Source organism: Drosophila busckii, chromosome 2R, assembly GCF_011750605.1.
Source record: "Drosophila busckii strain San Diego stock center, stock number 13000-0081.31 chromosome 2R, ASM1175060v1, whole genome shotgun sequence".
Lineage (NCBI taxonomy): Eukaryota > Metazoa > Arthropoda > Insecta > Diptera > Drosophilidae > Drosophila > Drosophila busckii.
In genome coordinates this window covers 13,266,898-13,293,064 of record NC_046605.1, presented here as the reverse complement: position 1 = coordinate 13,293,064, position 26,167 = coordinate 13,266,898, and the positions used below count along the sequence as shown (strand labels likewise).

Genomic DNA, 26,167 nt, shown 5'->3' with positions numbered 1-26,167 from the left:
ACTTCTGCCCCACGCTCACTCTCACTTACTCATCTCACACTCTCATTTCGCTCGCATACACGTGTACGTTACGTTAAAATCTCAACTTTTACGACCTTTCGCAGCGGCAGCGTCATCGCGGGACACATTCGCATCCACAGTGTGGCAATGTCGCCTTGTCCTACGAGAGTTTTCATTTTTATTTCTATTAGGTTTTTTTTTTCGCTTGCTGCTGAGCTCGTTACGCTGTTGTTTTTATTTAGTGTGTGACGTAAAGTTTTTACCTGTTGTATCCACATCCTGCTCTGCTCTGCACTTAGCACAAATGGCAATTGTCAGAGTTGCTGCACGTAGTTCAAGTCCCCAACCACGTCCAACCCCCACGACTGACAAACTACGACATTTGGCTGACACTTTCTGCTACCAAACCAACAGCACAGGCAACAGTTTTAATCAAAAATTGTTGCGTATTGCGCATTTCACTTCATGAATTGTTAAGTTGGAACTGTCAAATAAAGTTTTGACGCACTTGTTTCTGACATTTGCAATGCTGGTAATTAAAATACTTTTGCACTCTCCCGTTGGGCCTTTGTTTGTTGTTTGCTGTTTTAGTTACTCTTGCTCTCTCCCCAGTCGCTTGGCAAATATTTAACTTTGCATTGCGCTAATTTATTTAATTTTCGGCGTTTTCTTCTCATTACAGTTTGGCAACAATTTGTAAAAACATTTATCTATTTGGCACTGGCTAACAAAATGGCAGGCAAATTGCACAAGTTTTAAACGTAAGTAAATTAACTTGATTACAAATATATAAGAGAACATAAAGGCTACATTTAGTTTAATTTCATTTCATTATAAATCTCAACGTGTTAAATTAGAAAGTAGGAAAAGATTTCACTGCCCATTACGCTGGCAATTAAAAAACTGCAGCGCCACAGAGGTTTTTTTTTTCTTCTTTACCCTGCTGCAGTTGCTAGCCTTCCGGCTGCAATCATATAATGATCGGCTTGAGCAACGCTAATGTGCCAACAAAACGCCCAGTGGGTATTAGCTCGAAAGACTCGAAACTTCGCCCCACTGTTCGCCGCGTTCTCAGTTCCGCTTTGCTTCGCTGCTGCCTGCTCGAGGCTCACGAAATGGGTCACTTTTCACGCAAAGTGCTCGAAATGTGTCAAATGTGGCCTGGAGCTAACCAGTAGCGCCGCTCACACAGCTCACAACTCATCCAACTCACACCAATAGCCATAACTTGTTAATAAGCGCAGAGAATGCAGCAGGCCGCGAACCAGAAGTGCAACAAAAACAAAGCGCAATGCACTCAACTAGTCAGCAGCTCTCCCACTCAATTCCTCTCACCACACTCACACTCACACTCACACTCACACTCAACAGCCGGCTGCCGGCACCTGTTGTAGACTGCACTTGACCATAGAGAGAGAGAGATACAGAGAGAGAGAGCGCACGCACACAGCTAAGGTGAGAGCGCGCGTGGTGAATTACAGCGATCAGTTTGCAGTGTGTGTTGAGTTTTGACCTGCACCAACCTGAGAGCGACTCTCTACTCACCTTAGCTGGCAGCTTTCTAACTCGAATGTATTTCACGTAAGTGTTAACGTTTTTCAGTTATTTGCGGAACTTCAAAGCGTGCGGTTTTGTTTGCGGATGTGCTACGCATTGTTTTTGTTAAGTCTCGTCGAATCAATCGAATTGAATTGAATTTTTCTCATTGATTTTGCGCACGTAATTAGAACAAACGGATTACGCCGTTAATTGCGATTGACAGTAATTGCTGTGCATACCAGTTGCACTTGCCACACGGTGGCAAGTTGCGTCTCGTTAATGTGTCAATTGCTTGGCGTCGCTTGATTGACACGCGCGCCTATAAGTGTTAGTGTGTGTGTTTGTGTGTTATGTGTGTGTAAACCAAAAAAGGCCAAGCAACATGTCCAAGTTGTTGTCCAAGTGGAAGAAGATCTGCTTGCCACAGAGTCACAATGATGGCACAAAAAACTTTCGCGAGATTATCATGCACAGCGAATGCGCCAGCGTCTTGGCCAGCACCGACACCAGCAGCAGCAGCCAAAGCAGCAGCCAAGACAACTCGAGCAGCGACAGCACCTCGAAGAGCTCCCAGCCGGATGCGGGCAAATTGTTTCCACGCAACATGCCAAGCATACGGCGCAGTCGACGACGCTCCGCCTCGGGTGAGCGCAAGGATCAGCCGCCTGCAGCTGTTGCTGCCGCCGCCGCCGCAACAGTTGCTGCCGTGTCGCCGCAGCGCAGCATGCAACAGTCGCGTCAGTCCACCATAACCAAGCTGACGCCACGCAAAGTCAAGGCCAGCTGCTCCAAGCAAACAGCTCGCGTGGCCAATGCGAATCAAGCCAGAGCGGGAGTTGTTGTCAAATCCGCTGTGAAGACCAAAACCAAGTCGAAGCAGCTGACACTGGCGCCTTATGACATTGCGCTGGAGCTGCCGGCGCAGGCCACCAACTCCTTGGCCATGGCGTTGCACTCGCAGCAGTCGAGTCTGATAAGCAGCGATTTGTCTGTGGCAAGTTCGGCGGCGGCCAAGCGGCAAAGCACGCATGAGGAGCAGTTCCATTCCTCTGGCATCTCTTGCAACGGCGAAACGGACGACGATGTGGAGGTGGCCATGCTCACCGGCTGCCTCAGTCCGCTGCAGCTGCAGCGCTTGCAACAGCAGCAGCAACAGCAGCAGCTACTGTTGCAACAACAGAGGCGTGCCTCATTGCCATTGCAACAGTTGCGTAATTTGAATGTTTGCCGCAATCGCAGCGCCGTTTGGCTGCATAATGCGGACACGGAGCGACTGTTGCAAGCGGATCAGCTGCAGCTGCAGCTGCAGGTGCAGGGGCATGAGCTGGGCGTGGGCTGCTACTTGAACGCGGCCATGGCTGATGATATACAATTAAGCGATATTGAAGAACAATTGGCCAAGTTTGATGGCCGGACAAAGGCGCCGCCGCCGCCGCCGACGCTACAAATCGAACAACAACAACAAGCTGCCAAAACGTGAGTTCCAACTTTCTAGAGTTCACTTCAAAGCGCGCCTATCTCGAAGCCCATAACTCTCTCAGCTTAAGATAAGCCAAACAAAATTTGTTGGCTACTTAATTGTAACAGAGTCCGAATCCAAGCCCAAGCCCAAGCCCAAGCCAAATGCGTTTGACGCGCTTTACATTCCAATTTGATTTAGTCGAGAGCACAGACAAAAAAATAACAAAATAACCTGTGGGAATAAGCGCTGCTCAACGCAGAATTTATGACCAGGCTAAGAGCGAATACGCGCCAGTGTTGCCAGATGTTGAGCCGCTAAATAACGCTAAATTCTGAGTAAAAATAAGCTAGCAGATTGACTGAATAATTCATTTCAAATTTAGCTATTTTTAAATGTATTCATTTTGTTTCAAAAATTATGCTCAAATGTATTGCTAATTAATTATTTTGATAGCCACTTAATTCCTTTATTAAAATTCAATTTTAAATGCATTCAGCTGATTTAATTCAAACTGAATTCATTGCTTGAATTGTAAATCAAATTAAATGCAGTTTTTTTCTTTTATTCAAATTGAATAGTTCACATTTTAGCCACTTAATCTCGAAACTTTCCAGCAAAGCCTATGAAATAATAATAATAATTTATAATTATTTTTGATAACTTGCAAGTTTGAGTTTTATTTGATTTCACAATTTGCTCGGTTAGAAAATATAAAGAATATGTAAGCTTCACAAATCTTCAGAAAAAAAAGAAACTTCTATATTCTTGTACTCATAAAATATTTAATTTCACATTTTTCAAAGTAAGAATACATTTATTATTAGAATACTCGTAGCTTTAAAAAGTGCAAATTTTTTAATCTATTTAATGTTCGCATATGCGCTAGATCTAGCCTGAAATGCGCTAATCTGGCAACACTAATACACACATACATCAGTATGTGGCTATGGCTGTGGCATGACTGAAGTCTTTGGTTTTGGTTTTAGCTGGCGCAATTTTATGGGCTAGTTTAATGATTGTTTAATAGCTTTATATGGCCAACGTTCTAAATGCTCGTAAAAGCAAAAGCAACAAGTGTCCGTGGCTTTGTGCCTGACTCCTGTTGCTCAATTTCGATGCCTAAGCCTATTGGCCATATAGATAGTTAGTTAGTCAACTGTTTAAATCGCCCGCAACGTTTGATTTTATTAGCCATATTTCTGTGTGTGTGTTTGCTTTGAGCTAATTTTGATGCTTAAAACTGAAATAAATATTTAGGTTTATGTTTTAGTTTTAATAACATTGCCCAGCTGCTCCACGTTTTAAAAGTTATTTGGCTTTCGAGCAATCTGAAGTTGTTTCCCACAAGCTTAACCTGTTTTTGTTAACACTGCTTAACATAATGCCTTAAATAGGTGTGGAGTGCTTACTTAATTCTATTTTGATAATTTATAAACTTATGTCTGAAATATTGTAATCAATTTACGCTCGTAAATTAGACTTTGTGTCTAATGGGCAAAGGGCTTAGAAGACGCCAATCAATAAAAACAGTGTAAACAATAGCAAACAAGTTATTAAAAGCTTATAAAATATATGAATAAAATTTTAAAACAATTTTTGTGTGGCTCATAAAGTATTTTAAATATATTTTATACAAGATTTCTATGTTGTGTTAAAAAAAATGAAAATAAAATAATAAACAAGTTGTTAAAAGCTCATAAAATCATCATTTTAAATAAATTTTAAACAAAATTTCTATTTTGTGTTAATATAAATAAAAATAAAATAATAAAAAATTTTTAAAACATTTAAATTAATGCTATAAAATATTTGTTATATATGTATGTTGGGCAGAAAATTTCTTTTTATATTTATATTTAAATAAATGCCTTAAAATATTTTATATAATGCGTTGGCTTGGAAATTTCTTTTTTAAATAAATTCGCATTTTCTCTTTTGTTTTTTTTATGGGCTGTCGCCTCGCATTAAAATTTCTACAAATTATATATATTAGTGCTGCATTAGTTTATACGCCAAGCTGCTTAAAAATTGGCTGTCAACTTAAAGCAAAACAACTTGTGAATTTAATTAAATAATTTATGCAAGTCTTGGCAACAAAACGGACAACGAATGAGCGCGGACTGAGGCTGAAGCTTGAGTCTGAGTTGCCTTGAGTTGGGCTTTTGTGTGAAGTGAAGCGCAGCTTAAGGATCAAGTTGCAGTTGCAAGGACTGGACAATGGCGTTATTAATGCGCAGCTATTTGCAAAACTGACAACGCGTGTTATTTATCAAGCGAGCAGAGCAGAGCAGAGCAGCGCACGTGGCATGCCACAGCAGTTGCTGCAACTTTGGCCTTTGCGCGCTGTGTTGTGTGTTAACAGCCAAATGAATTGCATGCCACTAAGTGGCTGGAGCTGTAGCTGCAGCTGAAGCCCTTGCCACATGTCAGTTTGTATTTGCATTTTGTGGCAAGACTCTTAGCCTTGCCATATTCATAAGTCAGACGTTTAATTGAGTGCTCCAAACTTTTGGCAGTTGACTTGGCTGCTGCTGCAACTAATTTTGGCTTTAAGGTGTTGAATCGGCCGGCACATAAATCTGCCAGCTTGTTAATTAGATTTCGCTTTAATGGCTCATAAAACGCTGCAGCACAAAGTGTGGCATAAATTTAGCCAGGCACTGATAAAAATCAGTAGCTACAAAATTGTGTGGCATGCAACTTGGCCCTCAGGCACTGCTATTAAATTTCCTCGAGACAATATTGACTGCGGCTACTTAAAGCGTAATTGAGCGCAACGAACTCAAGAGCACTTTGCATTGGAATTCGCAAAGCCACGCACAGAGTTCCTTGGCTACTACTTTATAAATAAGCCAGGCCCAGGCCCAGGCCCGTCCAACTCTCGAGTGGAGCGTCGAGCTAATGGCAATTGCGATTTGTTGTTGGGTGGTCTCCGACTCGGCGGCTTATCGCTGTAGCTTTTGCTTTGATTTAAAAGGAGAAGAACGAAGCGGCGAGCGGCAGAGCGAGAGATTCGCATTTGATTTTAATTGCATTCGATGTGCGCAGCGTATAACTCATGATATATGGCATTTTAATTGAAATGGCAAAGTTGAAGATATCAAGAGAGAGGTGGGGTGCTGCCACGCCCACCAAAAAGCAAAGCAAATAGTTTTTTCTTTGTAATTAAATTTCTGTGCTTTTCATTTATTTTGCTGCCATAAGGGGCGTATGGTTAATTTCTTTGCAAAAAAATTATTATTTAACAGCCAATGTGCCACAATTTGTGGCAGACAGCGCTTAGACAAGCTGTTGATTGATTTTTGTGTGAAAATCCAATCAAAAAGCAAAAGCAAAAGATGAAAATTTCATAATTTGAGAAAACCACAAATAAAATTAGCGTACAGTCAAAACTTGTTAACGCGGCGGCGGCTTGGCTTGGAGCTGGGAAAATTGAAAGGGCGTTGCTGTGAGCTTATTACGTTGTTTTTGCCGCGATTACGTTGATTATATAGCCAGCGCTATATATAAACGCAATTTAGTGCCCAAGTCAATGCCAAAGGTCGTCGTGGGCTACGTGTTTGGCCTTAAACAATCTGAGTGCTCAAATTTGTTGTTATTTATGTTTAATTGAAAATTGTAGTGTGGAATTCAATTAATTTAATCTCCCACTCTAACCTCAATTAAAGCAATTAATCTGCAATTAAATGTAAGAATAGCGTACGAAATTTTGATTTGTCATGGGGCGCACCAAAAATAGCAAAATTCACTTAAAAACGCGCACAAAGCCAATTTATAAAATTAATCTTTGTGAAAGTGTTTGAGCCACATTTTGGTCAAGCTGCCACTTCCAGTTCCACACACTCGCAGCTTGATCGTGATTTGCTAGCCAGAACATATATATCTATATATATTTGATTGTCTGTTTGTCTCTCTGCGCATTTGTTATGCCAGTCGCATCACAATTAAGTTGAAAAAACATGTGTTCTTGCTTTTTTTTATTTATGTTTTGTGGCTTTGGGGCGTGAGTGGCATGCCACAGGTCAACAATGTGTTTAGCTGTCTTTGTGCCCACGCCCACGCTTTTCTCTCTCTCGCCTCTTGTTGCAAGTGGCGCGCGCGTTAATGAGCCGCAGTCACTGCCCAAACAATTGCTCTTGATAAATTGCTAGAGAGCCCAAGCACATTCAGCAAAAATATGGCCCAGTCTGGAGTTTGGAGTTGGCCAGGCCAACTGGCCTAACGCCTAACGGTGCCTCACGCTAACAAGAGATCCTGTTTACTAATTTCAATGCTGATTCGAGCAATGCGCTTCAAGCTTCATTAGTGGAGCATTTCAGCAGAGCAGTCAGCTGCACTGAGCGAAAATCAAAAGAGCTAAAAAATGATATAAAAATGTGAGACAATAAAAAATGCGTATAAACTAAATATAAATTAATTTGAATACTATAAATAAAATGAAGATTAAATATATAAAATAATAAAACATAAATAATAAGTAAAAGTAAATTTAAAATTATATAAAAATTAAATGAAAATTAAAATAAAAAATAGAAATAAAAAACTTTTATGAAAATTAAATTCAAAAAATTATAAAATTTAAATGCAAAATAAATAAAAATACTAAAATAAACTCTGGAACAAATTTAAAGAAAATTAAATTTAAATGAAAAATAAATAATAAAATAAAAATACTAAAAAAAATTCTCGAAAAAATATAAAGAAAATTAAATTTAAACGCAAAAAAATAATAAAATTATTAAAATAAACTCAGAAAAAGATTTAGAAAATAAAATTAAATGCAAAAATGTATAAAAATAAAATGTAAAAATATACATATAAAGTGAAATTGATATGTTAAATATCAGGATAAAATCTCTGAAAAAATAATGTGAAAATGTATTTAATAAACATATTTTTATATTTTAAAATTATCAAAATTAAACTTAAGAATTAATGAATTTAGAAATTCATGAAAATGACAATTAAACAAAATAGCTTTTGAAATAGATAAATTGAGTAAAATGAATTATAATATCACCAGAGTCGATGGCCTTAGTAGCTAGTACTCACTATCTTTAGTTATTATATTAGTTTGTAATTAGTCTTGTAAATAAATAAATATAATAGCAGCCCTTTGAGCAAATGTAGATGAGTATTAGCTTTATTTTGAAATTGTTTTAAGCAACAGTCTTGATAGATCAGTAGATTATAATCTTTTATACATATGCATTTATTATTATATACCATGCTATTATTATTTATTTTTATTTGGTATATGCGGTATATATTTAGTTTATAATCATATTTATTAAAATTTAATTGCAGTGTAGCGCGCAGCGAAGCGAAGCATAAATTTGTAGGCTTTTAAAATGTTCTTTGCTTTTTGATTTAATTTCTTGTTAATTTTAATTTGCCTTGTGGCAGGTAAATATTTTGTTGCGGCAAGTGCAGCTGCTCAAATAGTAAAAGTTAAGGTGCTGGCCAAGTTAACTGGCCAAGCAAACTGCCCAGCTAGTTTGGCTTCCTGGTTGGGTTGAGTTGAGTTGAGTGGAGTGGAGTTGAGTTGAGACTTGCCCCAGCCAAAGCCAAGTGTGCATTAGTCTAATGCGTTGCACACACACAGACAGACACACGCACACACCTTTGATGACTTAATTGCGCATTTTAGCAGTCTTAACGCACACAGATACAAATAAAAGATACAGCTACAAATGCAGATACAGATACAGATACAGATACAGATACACACGCACTTATCTGTGCACTGAGCTGCCTTTTGTAGCGATGTTTTGACAGGCGGCGATTAGAGCTTCAACTTCAACTCTTAACATTCAACATTCAACAGCAAGTTGCAAGTTGCAAGCGCGTTCAGATTCTCGGTTAATTGAAATGTTGCTGTCTGTTTGTGGCTGCTGCTGCTGCTGCTGCTGATGTGACCGTGTGGGTTCCACGATTTGCCGTTGCGCCTTTTACAGTTAAGCGTTTCTAACTAGGAAGTGCTTGCCACATGAGGCGGCGGCACTATCAAAACGTTGCACATGCAAAAAGTTAATCCTTTTACAGCTCAGTGCATGCCGCGTGAGAAAATGAGATGCGCCAGTCTAGCTGCCATTATTAATTATATGCCACATTTCCTGTTGCAAGTGCCCCCAAAAAATAATCGAGACTTGGACTGTGGGCTGTGGCTGTTGCACTTGCCGAAGCGCATCAAACATTCGGTCATAGTTGGCTGCATGCGGCACTTGTTTCATGCTCAGGCGACTTTGTTGCAACTAGCCAGAGAGAGAGTTCAGCAACCGCAACACGGGGTTGAGTTGCTGCTGCTGCTACCTGCGACGTCGCTGCCGCTTCTTTTATTTTGGCTAATTCTAAGGGTCGTCGCTTCGGTTTCTCACGTTGCCAACAGGTTTAAGTTTTATTTTTTTGGGCTCTCTTTGCCACATTCAGCTTGCCACGCTTGGTTGATTTGTCAGCAAAAGAAAACAATAAATTTAATGATCGTTTTCTCTGCTTACAAGTGACTTTTTTCTAAGAATTATTACTCGTCCCCAATCGTTTGTGTCTCCATTATGCTTGTGCTTAATTTAATCAACTTTATTTTTCGTCATTATACAGCTGCCAAGCTGAGCAGCAATTATTTTTTATCTGCGACACAGCATCAGCAACATTATCAGCGTATTAAGTCTAAGAACTGTGGGAGATTTTTCTGTGTGTTTCAAACTGCAGCAATTACTTGCCACACTAAGCAGCGCTGCTTGCAACTTGCAATTGTTAGCTGAGAATGGGAGCAGCAACTATTAGACGTAATAGCTGCCAGTGTAGGCATTTGTTTAAATAAATTAGCGACTCATTAGCCAACAGCCATTAAAATAAATCAATAAAAATCAAAACTTGCGTCCAGTTTTGTTTTTGAAGGTTTCACTAAATAAATTGATTTATTGCTAGCAGCATTTAGACTTAAGTGCGTTTTGATTAAAAGTTTAAACTAAAGCAAAGCTATAAACTTTTAGAAAGGTTAAGTGCGGCTTGTGTGGAGTGCGGCGTGCGGTTTGTTGGGCGCAAATAGCTGCGCAGGCATTTTGCATAAATTAGAGCTTGCCGCACATGCAACACGGTGGCGGCGGCGGCGCAACGCGGAAACGTGTCTAGAGCCGTTGACAGCATTACGCAGCGTGTTGCGAATTTGGGGGGTGTGAGGCGCTGGGTTAGTGAACTCAATTGAGTTAAAATCAATGAGTGAGTTTCAATTTGAGTCTTTTGCTGTTGAGATCAGATTAATTATGCATTTTCGCTTAAATGCTGTTGACTTGATTGCTGCAGCAGCTGGCGCGTTATCAGCAGCCATGAGGCATGCAACAGCAGCAGCAGCAATTGCTTTAACCTAGCCTTGTCTAACGGCACAATTGCACTAAATCACTCGCGGTACTTAAAGAGGCGTTGCACATGCTGAAAACTTGTGCAACGGGTCGCGCTTCAGCTTCAGCTTCAGCTTCAGCTACAGTGCAACAGCTACAGGTTGGACTGCCAGACAGTGAAGCACACACACTAAAAATTGTTGTGCATGCTCATAAAAAATGCATAAACTTTTTTGAGCGACATCAAACACACAACACGTGTTATACACACACACACATACACAGACACACCTTTATAGCGATTGCATGTACAACGCTTATCGCTGTTGTTGCTGACTTGTTTTGTTGCTTGTTGCTGCTGTTGCCGTTGCTGTTGCTGCTGTTGCTGTTGCTGTTGCTTGTTGTTTATGCTGCTTTTGTTATTTGGCCTTTGCACGTGTGACGTAAACGCAGTCAAATGCAGCAGTTGCCCAGCTTATAAATAAAATACACAACAGACAGTTTTTGTTTTTTCTTGCTTTTTAAATATATTATGTGCTAGGCTACAAGAGCGCACAGTGTGGCAAGCAAGCATATGCAGCAGTTCAAATATTAAAAAAAAAAAATTAAAAATTATATTTGAATTGATATATAATTGCTTGATTTTTAAATGTAGCTATCAAAGCTTTGAAGAAATAAATGCTAAAATAAAAGAAATTAGTTATTTATAAATTTCTTGCTTTTTATATATTTTTTAATATTTTGTGAGAGTTAAGAAAATATATTTGGCAGCTTAAACTCAAAAGTAAAGACTAATTTCCATTTCATTAGTTGCTAATAAATATTTCTACTTCAAAAATAGCTTGCAAATTTTTAGAAAAAAACATTATTAAATTACTACAAAATGTAATTACTCGTCAAAGTTAATCTTAGTATTTAAATTTGAAAATTTGTTTAAAGAGTTTGCCCAAAAATAAGAAATTTCTTGAAATTGCACTACGTTTCATTTTGGATGTGTTAGTATTTAAATTTTAAAATTTTTGTATTTTGTATATAGCCTAAAAATAAGAAATTTCTTTTTTGAGGTTTTTTTTGTAAGTAAAATGCTCAAACTTAAAGAAATTAATTAATTAAATATCAATTTTAAGATGTGCAGCAAAGTCTATTGAATTTTAATATTAGAAAAGTCTGCGGCAAAATTTTAAAGTATTTAAAATATTAACTCATTAAATTGCAATTTGTTTTGTTATGTATTGCACCACTGTGCGACTGCTGCTTTGCCGTTTCTGCTGTTGTTTTGTTTTAGTTTTTTTTTTTTTTGACAGTCAAAGCAGCGCCGCCCATTTTTTAAAGCCAAGGCATGCGAGCCAAGACAATGAAACAGCGAGACACGCAACAAGGTCAGGGCACCCAGCAAAAGGCTAAGAGCAGCGCAGACTTGGTCTAAGCCACGTCGGCTGGAGCGGTCGTGGCGCGAATTGCACGAGATTTCGTAATGGACTGGGAAGCTACTGAGAGGGAGCATTGGGGAGTTGTGGGTTAGCGGCTGTGATTAGCGGAGGCAGAGAGGAGACGTCGTTTGACACGCCCACGGGGCTAGGAACATTTTAATTTGAGCAGCGTTCGATTCTGGAGCAGAGCTGAGCAGAGCGGCCTGGGCACAGCCCACACTGAGACTCGGAATCGAATTCAGGCACTTAGCCAAATCTACGTAAATGCCAGCTACAATCTTGGCCAACACACACACACACACAGACACAGACACATTGATATATAGAGCGTTAGAGCAGAGAAGATCGTGTGCTATGCGATGGAGATAATACCAAAGCAATTCATAGACTTGGCTAAATTGGGAAGCTGACGTTTTATCTTTTGACCAATTGTGAAAGTAATTTAATGCGGATTGATTTAGGCTTTGCCACAAACCTCAAGCCCCACCCCTCTCTTCGCATTTGCCGATTACAAGCAATTGCATGTTTCGTTTTAATTTCCACGTAGTTCAAACTGCGTGTCGTAGTGCATTCGAATTTTCCAGGAAAACTCGTTTGTTGCTAGCCACAACTGCATGCATCTAAATGATTTTGAACCAGTTAGCAGCGACTGTCTGTGGCAAGTTCTGTGGAAACTGCGTGTCGAAAAATTTAATGAAATCAGCTTCGTGTGGCAATGAAAGAAAGAGAGCCACAGCTCCAGCATTTGCTGCACTTGCTGAGTGCCCTGACAAACAGACAACTGTGGATAATTGAGATATTATTAGAGCTGTAGCTGCGGCATTTGTTTTTGCAACATGCCGCAATTGTTGCATTGCACATCTAATGAGCTGCATAAGCCCCCGAATTGGGTTAATATGTGTCTGCCACGCTAATGGGGCAAGGGGCGCGGCTTGTTAAGTAGATTGAGCTCTTATGATAGCTGCGATGCGATAGCTCAAGAGCAGATCTAATATAATTAAGGAGTGCGCATTCAGGGCTAAGCTTAAGTATGATTGCAATGCTGTGGGCTGGGAGCTGCTTCATGGGCGTTCCATCGGCAACCCTACCAAGAATTTTGCAGCTATGCTATAATTAATGCTTTAATTTAATATATAAGGCGCATAATTTGTTAAGTAAACAGGACGTATGCTTAATAAATGCAACGAATTCATTGGAAACTGTTAAACAGACTTAATGAAAATAACAAGACTTATTATTTCTGTAGCACTTAAAGTAGTTTATTTATATCTTGTGTGCTTCACTTGCTTTTATTTTTGATTAGTGCTGACAGCAACTTAAGCTAGGGATCGATAGCTATCGATAACTATCAACACAGCGACTAACCTAATTAAGAATATATGTATATAGTACAATATCTACCCACGCTTGCGAAAATCTGTTTAAGTTACCACAAATTGGGGCAATAGTTGCATTTGTAAATTTTAATTCTTTTAGAGAAAGTTTCAAAATAATATATATACGAGCTGTGTGCGTCAATAAAATAACATACTGTATAAATTTAAAAAAGTCATAACTATGCAAACTATTTAAATTAAAGCATAACATTTACTAAGTGGATTAACTATTTGCTAAATTCTTTTCCAATTGACGTAAGAACAATTAAGTTAAACAATTCATTTAAATTAAAATTTTCTTAAAGCGATTCCCACTTAAATTAATAAGCTTGAAATGCCAATTTAAGCTGAAATATATGACAAAGTTGATAAGCTTACGAAATGAATAATATATGAAATATTAGCTGATTTATAATATAAAAATTTCTAAATTCAAATTCAAAGATATTATCGTTAACACCTTTTCTCTTTTGCTAGAGTTATGATATCATTAATCAATCAGCTTAAGCTTTAAATTGTTTGCTTTATTAGAAAATCAAAACAAAAAAAATATAATCAAAGTGTGTAAGTGTGATTCAGAGATTATATAAATAACTTTATATATATATACTCTTAAGTCTGTATATACCTATTTTAATCGTGTGATTTAAATCAAATAAAGTGGAATATTTTTTTTTCACATATTAAAAATTTCTCTGCAAATTGCCAAAGTTAAAAATAAAACAATACAACAAAAAATTATCGCTTAAGATATCGAATATCAACTTTATTAACGAGCTTACATATATAAAAATTTGAGTCCTTAATTAAATGCTATTTTTGATATATTAGCTGGTAATTTAAAGAATATTTTCTGCATTTAAATTACAGACATTAACGTTTGCTACTTTTTCTTTTTGACGTAGCTGCGATATTATTAACCAATCAGCCAATCAACTCGTTAAAATTAGTGACAGTCGTATGGGAATTGTTTAAATTATACTTTGGCACCTTTGAGAACAAAAGCTATCGTATCTAGCAAATGATTATTATTTAGTCACGCTTTAATTTCAATGCAGCAATGCTAAACAGGATTTAGTAAACTTTTAGTTTTTACTACTTTTATTTGCATGCGCGATTTTCACTTCTGCTCTAAATAATTGTTAAACTTTCCCAGATCATTGGGAAATCTTTTAGCGCTGTGCAATTTGTTATTGCAAATTCTTGAGCAACAAGTGTTGGGTAATTGATTTTTATTTGTGGTTTTTAATTAAAAGCTGTGGCGCATTTGGGAAATGACAAGCATCAGACCAAAAATATGCAGCAAGCAAAATCTTCTTAACCCAAATGCTAGCGCCTTAGTTGGTCAACAGATTGATGCATGCAGCTGAACTGAAGTAGTAACTGGTTTTAGTTTTGGCAAAAGAGAAAATTGGTGGCTTGGCCGTATTTGGAGTGCTTTGTAGATTTGAATTGGGCCTGTCGCTTGCCACCAAAGTCAATCAACAACAATCATTTGTGACAGATTACTCGACTTGAAATTTGAACAAATGCGACGCGAACAAACGCAGCGAATTGAATAGAAAGCCAAGTTCGTAGATCGGAGAGCGTGGAGTATATATATAGTAGCATTATGCTAAAGCCCACATTTGATTGATCGCAGCATTTGGCAGACAAGATATCAAAAAAAAAAAAAAGTAAATTTGCAATGGTAAACAGCCCATAAAACTTTCACTAGTCCACATGCATACAAATAAAGCGACTACTATATCTTTAACTATGGTAACTTAACTCTATTATTATCAGCAGCTGCTGATCTCTCAAGTGTGTGTAATGTTGCCCATCCAGGGGGCCCAGACATTCACTTTTTATTTGAGGCCTTTTAGGCCTTGCTAAATAGCTGAAGCTTCGCTTTGTTTGCTTTGCTTTGCATAAATTTAAAACTTGGCAAATTGCTTCTCACGTTGATTAGTTCAAGCCCAAATTGCTTATAAACTGAGCGCTGCTATTCATGCCTCAAATGTTGCAACATGTATAAAAAAACACGCATACGCATGGGCAGCCAGTTTAATTTCGTGATTTGATATTCATGCAGCAGTTGGCGTTAAGTCACACAACACAACGTTAATTACACAAATTAAAAAACTTTAATTACGTTATAGCCAGTGGGCAACAAGAAAATTAACGCAGCTCAGGAATTTCTTTTAAACTTAAGTTATGATCCAAGCTTATTATTCAAATTACTTGCAAACAAAAAACTGGAAATGAAAACGAAACTGTTTGGCTTTGATTAAATTCAATAGTCAAACAAATGTTTGCCTATAAAAAAAAGCTATAAAATATAACGAGCTTCCCATTTCGGCATATTTTAGATCAATAAATATTAAAAATTCGTTTTTATGATCTCTTTGTTTACTTAGCTTTGAATAAAATATTTAAATTGAATTTCACTCTTTACAATTTTTATTTATTTGATTAGATTTTTTAAGATAAGATTAGATATTTCAAAAGTTGACTCAATTGAGTTGCCATTTGGGAATATAGATCAATAAACATTAAAAATTCATTTTTTTTTTAACTTTTTTGTTTACTTGGCTCTTGTTTTCACTAAAACATTTAAATTGAATTTCTCTCTTTACAATTTTTATATTTAGCTGATTCGATTTTTAAGATTATATTAGATATTTTAAGAGTTGACTCAATTTAGATGCCATTTGGGAATATAGATCAATAATATATTAAAAATTCATTTTCATGAACTATTTTTTGAATAAAACATTTAAATTGAACTTTTATATTTATTTGATTAGATTTTTTTGAGTGATTAGATATTTGAAGTTTGGATAAGATATTTTAAAAGTTGACTTAATTAATGGAAAAATAATGCAAGACTATTGTATATTAATCAAAATATAAAGATTTAAAATGTTCTCTTAAAGTAATCAAACTATTGTTTAAATATTTTGCGTAGATTGAGGAAGTTTGTAATTATAAAATAATTAAAATATAAAATATCAACAACTATATTATCAATCATATTAATTATTATTATTTTGCGCTTTCTCCAAGAAATATTGTTTAATTAAAATTGATACGCCCAAAACAATTTGAAGTTGTCTTCAGTTTGAATTATCTGCAATATACCGAAATTTATGTCTTATGTGTTTTTGTTGCTAAAATCTGAGTGTATTTTAAATTTAAAGCGCAGCTGTTTGCCATATGCATAAAAATAATAATAATAAAAATAAACAACAACACGCAAAAGTTGAAGCTCGCTGCTGGAATTTCTAAAGCGCTGACCTGTAGCTTTTGTTGCTGTTGTTGCTGCTGCTGATGTTGCTGCTTGGCTGCTGCTCAGTGTGCCACAGCTTGAGTGAAAGTACACACAGAAAGCGGCAAGTTGCAGAAGCTGCCACAAAGGCGGCCAGCAGCGTTTAGCTTGCAACATTTATGACTTCGTGTTCGGCTTTGGAGCTGGAGCTGCAGTGTCTATGGATATGATGATGACCGCCTGCTGCCGCTAACACGAGCTGGCCAATTTTGTGAAAATTTCATAAATTGTACAGCAACACGCATGTGCAGCAGCTGCAACCGAGCGGCAGCTGCAAGTTGCAAGCTTCAGAATAGATTAGAAAAATTGTTTAGAGCTGAATGCGTTTTTCAGTTTTGTAGCTTAGCCTGGCTAATTGCAAATGGGGTTTGTCAGCATTCATCATATGCAACTGGCTAATGTTGCAACATTATGTGCAAGCGTGTTAAGTGTTGCAAGCGCAACAAATTGCTGCCAAGCTAACTGTAATTGCTGCCATGGGAATTGGCAACTCAAAAATATCAATTGGAAAATAAAATCAAATTTATTAAACTCGTTTTAGACTCACCTTTCCCTTTTTTATTTATATATTACAGCATTGCTGGCAACATCAAGTACAAGCCCACACCCGCTCCACGCAGCGCCAACAACTGTTGCAGCCACAAGATGCAGCAACCGGGCAGCAGCTACTACACGCAAACGGAGAGCGCGCTGCTGCAGCTGGAGGCTGGCGGCGCCGCACCCTATCCACAGCAAAGATCAGAGCAGTCGCTGGCCAGCACATCCCAGCAGTCGACCAGCAGCAACAACCATTTGGAAGCAGCAGCAGCAGCAGCCACAGCGGCAGCAACGACCACAACAGCAGCGACGGCCACCGTTGCGGCCAGCAGCAGCAGCTCGTCGCACTTTGTGGCGGCGCCGCTGCAGCGTCGCCACTGCCAGCCGCCCAACCACTTGCCACTCAACTCGGTGGTGGCCTCGTCGCCGCTGCGCACCGCCAGCTACAAGACGGCGGCGGCGGCCACCAGCGCCAGCGTCTATCACCACAGCCACCACCAGCAGTTGGATTTCCAGCGCAACTCGCAGTCGGACGACGACAGCGGCTGTGCGCTGGAGGAGTACACCTGGGTGCCGCCAGGTCTGCGACCCGATCAGGTACGTGCCCCAATGCCACATGTGGCAATTACTCCAGACAGCTAATTGGGTGAAATCAAAGCCGAATTTCCATTGCCCGGCAGTTTTTGCTTTCGTTTTGGCGGCCAGCTGCACCTTGTGGCATGCAACAGTCAATGGCTTGCCACAAGCGCGCGCTTAAGGAAATTGTGGCAGCTTGTTTAATTGCCGCTAAGCGGCTTTTTTGGTCAAACTCTAAATCGAATTCGTATTCGAACTCGATCGAAATCGAAAGCGTTTCGACAAAACGAAAGCAAATTCGTAATTAAAATGCTGCCGCATTTGGTGGCAATTAGTGCTAGACGCCAACAGCAACAACAACAACAACAGTTAACAGCAAATGAAACTAAAAGCAGCTGCGCTTACATAAGCGGCTAAGAGCTGCTGGGAAAAAGTTTACAAGTCTTACAAGTAACAAAAAACTTTGCACACAAATCACAGTCAAAGTTACTTTTGTCGCAGTTGCAGTTGCAGTTGCAGTTTGATTTTTTGCTGTCTATAGCTTGCCACATGATCGCTTGGCGACATTTTGCCAACTTTCGCACGCCTGCTTCGCTTTCAGCTGCTGTGGGCGTTGCTGGCCAAGTTAGGAGAAAGTGCGCGCTTGGCTAAATGAATTTATGGAAATTTGTCACGATTTATGGCCTTGGCCAAATAAAAGCTGTTAACAGTCTTTTCTCTTTTTATTTGCTACTTCGATTGCATTACTTGCTGCCAACTAACGCCTTCTGTTCTTAACGCTCGTTAACAGGTCCGCTTATACTTCAGCCAGCTGCCGGACGATAAAGTTCCCTACGTCAACAGTCCGGGGGAGAAGTATCGTGTGAAGCAATTGCTGCAACAGCTGCCGCCCCAAGATAACGAAGTGAGTACTACCAGGACTTTGCTTTCGGCCAGCCCAAAAGCACAAGGCCAAATGCCAAGACAGTCCGAGCATAAAAATGCAGTTAATGCCAACAAAAAACTTCAACAACGCAAAATTTTAACAGCAAAAAATTAACTTGAATAAAAATAAACACAACTGCTGAGTAAAAGAGTCAAGAGAAATTTTGCGAGCAGGCTAAATGCCAAAAATTTTATACACTTGCTGCATAGCAAATTATTAAAATAAATTTAGAAACTAATGAAATTATATATTTTACATGCAAACTTATATTTATTTAATGTCGATCAGTCGAAGATAAAAGAAAATGTTTACAAGAAATATTTAAAGTTAAACTTAAAAGTATTTAAAAATTATGTTTGGTTTGAGCTTATAAATTGGGATTATATATTAATACAAAATTTATTCAAGGTTTGTCTAGGCATTAGCTGCTAACAGTTTATGTAGAATTAGAGATTTCAAAAGCTTAAAATATAAAAAAAAAAATTGTAAATAAACTTTTTTGTTAACAGACTTAAAGCAAATTGTAAACTAAACTTACTTATTATTATTTATTTATGGCAATGTCATTGCGCGAAAAAGAAAGAATATTTTACAAAATATATACAAATATTTAAAATAAATTAAGCTTAAATTAAATGTTTAATTATTGTGAGCAAAAAAAGATTTTTCTTTGCAGTTTTACAGAATTTACAAAAAGATTCCGCTTTAAGAGTCATTTAAAAAAAAAATATTTAGCAACACTTTGTTGCTATAACTTCATTTTTCGATCAATAAAATAGCTCTAAATTCTAGGAGTTTTAGATGTTGGTATCAAAGAATTCAGACTAATATATCTGAAGATTTCTGTAGCATCAGTGAGTGTTACTTAGATCCATTATTTAATGCATGGGTTAGGAGCAGCACAATCAGGAATAGTATAGTGTTAGTTATTAATATGTAAATAAGATTTGTGTAAATAGTGGAATATAATCAGTTGAAAGGCACAATGAAGTCTATTGGAATTCTGGAATGGGTTCATTCAAGAATTAGTTGTAGCAGTGTAAACATTAACAGACAATGGAATAAAATTTACTGACTAACTAAAGTATCCACAGCAAGTGTATAGAAGCACAAACAAAAGATGAAATAAATATGTATATATGTATGTGTGTGTGTGTGTGTATAAAAATCAGAGGCACGCCTTCGCGGGCGAGATTAAAAAAGTTGGCAAGGCGAGTTGCCTTTTGTGTGTGCGCTCGCGACTCTTACAGCGATTTTAATTAAAATTTACAATACACTAAAAACTTGACTCCTACTATTCTGCACATTGCAGGTGCGCTACTGCCACTCGCTGAGCGATGAGGAGCGCAAGGAGCTGCGCATCTTCTCGGCGCAGCGAAAGCGCGAGGCGCTGGGACGCGGAGCGGTGCGGCTGCTGTCCGATGAACGGAACTGCAAGGGGGTAAGTTGGTGGGCAAGGCGACTTAATTGTAAGCACGCGAAAAATTTGCATTTTATTATGAGTCAAGGCAACAAAAGGCGAGTTTCGATTTCATTTATGGCAGCCGAGCAAAACTTTGGCTGCAAAACTTTCTGACAGCAGCCAAAAGAAAATGTAAAGACGCGGCGGGAAAACAATAAGACGGAGTGGAGTGGTGGCAAGTGGCAAGCGGCAAGCGAGCTGAAATAAAAGATGACAAAAAGATTTCATTAAGTAGACTCTTAGCAAACGGTAAAGTGCGGCAGCAAAACAAAAGCAAATGGAATTGAGTAGCATGAAAAAAGCGACTTGAAGATGAAAAACGTTGCAACAGCAAAGTGAATGTGCCACTAACACTAACACACACACACACACAATGGCAAAGTAGTTGCAGCAGTTGACACCACGCAACTCTTACCCCGTAGCAGCTGCTAAAAATTTGCATTGTTATTAGCTGGCAGTCTCTAGAGCAAAGCGAGAGACAGCGAGACAAGCGACTGTTGTGCGTGCTCTCGGGCTAAAGCCAACTTCAGGCTGCGTTAAATTTAACTCTGAACTTTTGCAACGAACCACTGACGTTGCCGCTGTGGCCAAGGAGCGCTCTTGACGTTGTCAGCTCGATTTTATTTGTGTTCACATTCGCCACTCGTAAAACTTATTAAAAAGTTTGACTTTATGCCACCGCCTGCTGCTGCTGCTGCTGCTGTTGCTGCCACGCTGTCTGCCAAAGCCAAAACCAATTGTCCACTTGCAACTCGCAACTCTCTCAACTGGCAACTGGCAACTGGCAACTTGCGTCTCCATCATAGTCAACGTCTACTGTCTGCTACGTGCGTGGGTGTTGCTCTTGCTGTTGCATGTACATGTTGTTAAAGTTGCACCAGCAAGTTTTCCAGTGATTTTATTTGGCTTGCCACAGGCAGCAGCAGCAGCCTCAGCAGCAGCTAAGAACTTGCCACAACTTGCGGGTTAGAGTTCATTAGACATACGAGCCAATGAAGGTGTAAACTTTAGCATAAGTTTGCTGGTCATGTTTAATGTCAAGAGTGCCAAAGAACTTGCATAAAGTTACAAAAAATATTTATGTGTGTATTTTAAACAAATGCAGCGCTTAAAGTTTAACTAAGTTTACTTAGCAGTTTAATTATGCTGAGCTGAATTGCTTACAATAAATTGTAAATAATTCAAAATATATTTTAAAAATTAGCAGACTATTTTCGATAATATAAATATCATTATTTAATATCGTCAAGACTTCAACAACAAGATATTAATTATTACTTTCATTAGTAAACTCAGAAAAGTTTATGAAATTATTAAAAAAAAATTTACAAAAAAGGTGTGAGAATTTTTTAAAATAATTTTTTAAATATTTTAAAAAATCTCTAATAATTCTATTTAGATTATTTGTGTTACATTTACAATAAAAATTAAATATCATTTATTACTATTACCTTTCATTATTTAACAAGCATGAAAAAGCTTTTAAAATATTTATTAGCTGCTTAGAATTTTGTGAGAAATTTCTTGCCATTAAGTCTTTAGTTTAATTTGATTTTAATTTTTAATTATTTTTTTATGCACACAGCTATAAAACTTTAGGGCATTGATTAAGCCTTGAGCGCTTTAAATTTGGTAACAACTCCATTAGAGGCTGTTGACAAGCTACGCTTATCAGCAATTTGGCTTCGAAACTTGCATAATTAAACAAAAGTTGACCATATAAATATATTTAAAATAATATTTGAACTCTAGAGCGAGCTGCATATAAATGTTTTATTAATGAAATCTGATAAGCTAACCGGATTTAATCAAAGCTAAGACACACACACAGACAGAAAGCTGACGAACCAGAACAACCCACGCTGCGAAGACATTTAAAATTCACAGACCATAGCTGACTTGCTAAACGGACGTTAAAACGTTAACAAAAGCCAACTGTCCGACCCCTGCCCTGAATTATGCTTGGCACAAAATTTATGAAAACGCTCAATGATCCTGAAGCGCGCACTCAAGCGTAAATGAGTCGCAGCTGAAGACAGACGGACAGTCAGACAGATAGACAGACGCCAAAAAGGCAAAACTGACAACTGATTTTGTTTGGCTGGCCTGGCCAGTGCCGAATTTTCCACACGAACAACGCACAGCGTACGGATGTGACAGACAGTCAGCAACTTGACAAGGATGTGACACTAAAAGTCCTGCTGCTGCCAACGATGATATACAAAAATAATTATAAGAAACTCAGTCAGCGAGCATAAAATATACTTTCAAAAAATTGTTATTAAACTCTCGGGTTGGCAGCGCCCCCCCTTGAAAAAAGGAAGCAAAATAAAAAGGTAGAAACCATCGAACAGTTGCCTGCGCCAGGCGAACAGTTAAGCGAAAAGTTTATGTACTGAAAAGGGCACGATAACGAGCGTCATTAATAATTTGAACCAAACTGTAATATAGCATGAGATGTGCGCTGGGGCGGGTGTAAGCCAAGGGGCGAGGCTGAGCTGTGAGTGAACAGGAAATTGTCTTGCTTGTCTGCAGCTAAAGTTTGTCAGGCAGAGCTCCAAAGTTGGATTAGAGCCAGCGCACGTAATGGGTTAGCACTAAAGCAAAATACATACACTTCAAAAATAAAATGGGTGTTGGATTTTCGGGAAAGGTTCAGGTTTAAGTACTGACTGGTAGCAATTTGTGAGTTAATCAATGAGAAGCAAGCAGTGAATTCACTAATTATAGCGTACGCCATTTTGTTTAAACAGTCGAATTCCAGTAAATTGTTTTAAAATGAAAAATAATGCAGAAAGAAACAACAAATATTTATTTGTTATTAAATGTTTTAACATGCGTATTAAACAAATGGCAACTACTGCTCGTAATTCGATATATCAAATATTTAAATAAATAAAATATTTTACTATTATTTTATTTTATAAATTTATGCAAATAATTTATTTTATTAATTTATGTTTATAATTAGACACTTCTTTAATATCATTGAGCTTTTGCAAGCATGCTGTTGAAATTACTTTAAATTGTGAGTGTGACCAGCTCTGCAAATAAATCGATAACATTTCGCTTAGCTTTTGAGCAAGGCAGTTAAAATTCAATTTTGAGACTGCTTCGAATAGACATTTTTTGCTCAGTGTAGTGTCCCTATTTTTGACAATCTAGCCCTGAGTTCAGCACAGGATATACAGGTGGCGACTTTTGCAGCCAGCAGCAATTTGTCAATAGCATAATTGCCGCTGCTGCAGTTAGGCCCCGACCTGGGGGCTGTCAGTGCTGGGGGTCGTCAACTGTATGCGACTGGGATTAATTGGATTGATAAGATAAATGAGCAGCGATTTCTGTTATTTACATGACATTTAGCGCAGACAGCAACAATAAAACGCTGTGAGAAATGTCCTTTTAAGTGGACAAATGCTCGGATTTCTTTTTGCTTGCTACTAATCTAAACGCAGACATGGAAAAAGTTATAACGAGAAGTTCAACAGCTGCGGTTGCTGCACCACAGAAACTACTTAAAGTGCTTGGGCCAGCTTTTCCGGCAAAAGTTCACCCAATAGTCCGTCTGTGTGTGGCAACCACAGCAAAGTGCTGCATTGTTTAACCACAAGACAGGACATGCAGCATCAACGTGGCATACATCATTAGCGACGCTTGAGTGGCAACATTGTGTGGTTCCGGGCAGCGTCTCAAGTCCTGCGGCTAATTAAAGTGCCGCACTGTACTTTTATTTTTCGACAATAAATTCTAAAAGTTGCCAACAATTAACGACGCATGCAGTCTACTTTACCTCCCCCCAAAGTTTTGGAAAAGAGCGCGCGCTATGGAAATTATCAGCGCTGAGTTGAGGGTTGGGGCTGGGGCTGGGAACCACTTTGCTGTCAATGTTTAATGGCTTGCAAAAGTAAATGTTGATTGCGGGGGACACTGGCTGGGAGAGACTGAGGTTTAATAGCCTGGAAAGTTAAGAAGCTACATGCAGCAGCCAAAAGGCAATTCAAGCTTCATGCAGCAGCAGCAGCTTCTGCTTCTTCTTGTGGCATTTGCGGTGCTGCTGAGGCAATTTGCGTGCGCGAAATAAAGACGCTCAGTCGGTCGCTCAGTGGGGGGCAGGACAGGAAACGGCAGCTAAATGAAAATGGCGCAAATTGGCCTAGGCATTGTTTAGGGGCCACAACCACTAAATGCGCTTGGGTTAGCTTACATATATGCTCGAACTTTTTTGGCATAAATCAAGGCAATTGCGTTAATTACTTGCCAAGCTCATAAAGGAAACTGCCTCGAGATTCTGTTCAAGCGAGGACTAAGCTGAAACTTGCTTTGTCACGCAATTCTATAGCTAAAAGGGATAAGAGGACTGCAAGCAAAACAATTTTAATTGATATGAAATGCAAAAAGATTTTGTTTCTGCAAGCAGACTAATTAATTTTTATAATTAACGGATTAGCAATTTAATTTGAATCTCTCTTATTGTCAGTCATACCTTGAGACTTGCATGAAATGCGTTTTAACTTTCATTTAATCGAATTTTTTATATAAGCCTAATATTCTAGGAAAAGAGTTGAGGACTATAACTTTTCAACTAATTATAGTAATTAACAAATGCTATGAAATAAGTTGTAAAAGCTTTTAATTAAGGAAGATTAGCTGTGTTATGGTTACGAGCTAAAAGTAAACTTCATTGGAAATCAAAAAAGTTGCCTCTGAACCTTTGAACTAAAGAATTTTGTAAGCAAATCCTTAAGTTGTTTTTGTTTTGTACGCTGTGCTGAGTCAACTTCTGCTGCCGTAATTAACAAAAACAAAACTATTTAGTTAAATTACTGGCACTTTCTGTCGTTCATAGTGGTGCGAACAACTTGACTAAGTCAGCAGCCTGACCCTATTTATATCCCTAGACATAAATGAGTTCATTATGCGACTGCCTTTAGCATTAACGAGTTGAGCTTGCGGTCGAGTCATTAAAACCTGCGTTTCCCGTTGCCTTCAAGCCATTTTTACAGCAGTTTAAAGTCCACCCAACCACCCAGGCTCACCCTCCTTCAAGAGTCACGAATTCTCTGGGGAGCACTCGCACATGGCCGGCAGCTATTTGTGCATTATTTGTGCAGAGTAAAAAAAAGGAAACCACAGTAGCTGTGAGTTTGGCGCTTTGGGGCGGCTTAAGCGTTTTATTACCGTTATTTAGCATTTATAGTCGCTGGAAAATATTTTCGCCCAACACCCACCCACCCACTCAGTCATGCCAAAAGGCAGACGCTGCAGATTTCTATCGTTTGCAGAACTTTTAGCATATTTCTGTTATTTATGCGATTTACCTTATTTCAACTTTCCACTCTTTCGTTATTTCGTTTGCAGTGCGAGGAGCAACTCACTGGCGGTGACATTGTGGTCTTCGCCCAGCGCCTGGGCGCCCAAGTGTGCTGGCACCCGGGCTGCTTTGTATGCAGCGTTTGCAAGGAGCTGCTCGTCGACTTGATATACTTCCAGCGCGATGGCAATCTCTACTGTGGCCGCCATCATGCCGAGACACAGAAGCCGCGTTGCTCTGCCTGCGATGAGGTGAGTTCACACATAACACTACAAATATTTGGCTGCAAATATTTATTAATTGTTGAAAAGGCAATGAAAGCAAGATAAGGAGAGTGAGAAAGAAAACTTTGAAGTCAACTGAATAGATGAAAAATATTTGTAGAATTTAATGCAAATATTCCGAGTAAATTGTTTATGTTTACCAAAATATTTACAAATTAATTTTGATTAAAATAAATAATAATAACAAATTGCAATGCATCGTTGCTTACAACTTACAACTAAATATTTGAAAAGTAGTTGAAGCCTATTGACTTATTTCAATTTTAATCTGATTAGCAAAGCAAAGAAAACTGATAGTCGAGGTATAAGTGAAAAGTGAAAATAATATTAATATATTCTAATAAATTTATTGTGCCATTCAAAATGGGTCATAATAATATAAAAAAAAAAATATTCTTATAAATGTGCCATTAAAATTTTATTCAAAGGTATAAGCAAAGCATTAGAGCATCTCATGAACTTGAACATAATGTTAAAATGCTGAAAATAATATTAAAAAATATTCTAATAAATTCACTGTGTCATTAAAATGGTTATTTAAACTATTTTTTTTTTTCTGTTTTGGAAGTAATTATCTATTATAGTTATATTACAAATGGATCTCTTAATTAGTAATAA

At 38.1% G+C, this 26,167-nt stretch overlaps 1 protein-coding gene across 3 annotated transcripts in view; it reads left to right on the top strand.

Moving 5' to 3' along the window:
• Positions 1 to 26,167, top strand: part of LOC108594730 (protein espinas) — a 50,378-nt gene that overhangs the window by 21,678 nt on the left and 2,533 nt on the right. For 2 of the 3 annotated variants that reach the window (XM_033293028.1, XM_033293029.1), the window contains exons 2-6: positions 683 to 761; positions 17,030 to 17,588; positions 18,358 to 18,471; positions 19,805 to 19,933; positions 25,313 to 25,516. In XM_033293028.1, the coding sequence (XP_033148919.1) occupies positions 17,100 to 17,588; positions 18,358 to 18,471; positions 19,805 to 19,933; positions 25,313 to 25,516 (936 nt within the window). In that variant the 5' untranslated portion in view covers positions 683 to 761; positions 17,030 to 17,099. Of the gene's footprint in view, positions 1 to 682; positions 762 to 2,987; positions 3,016 to 17,029; positions 17,589 to 18,357; positions 18,472 to 19,804; positions 19,934 to 25,312; positions 25,517 to 26,167 lie in introns of those variants that run through there. The other variant, XM_033293030.1, reaches the window with a different exon arrangement.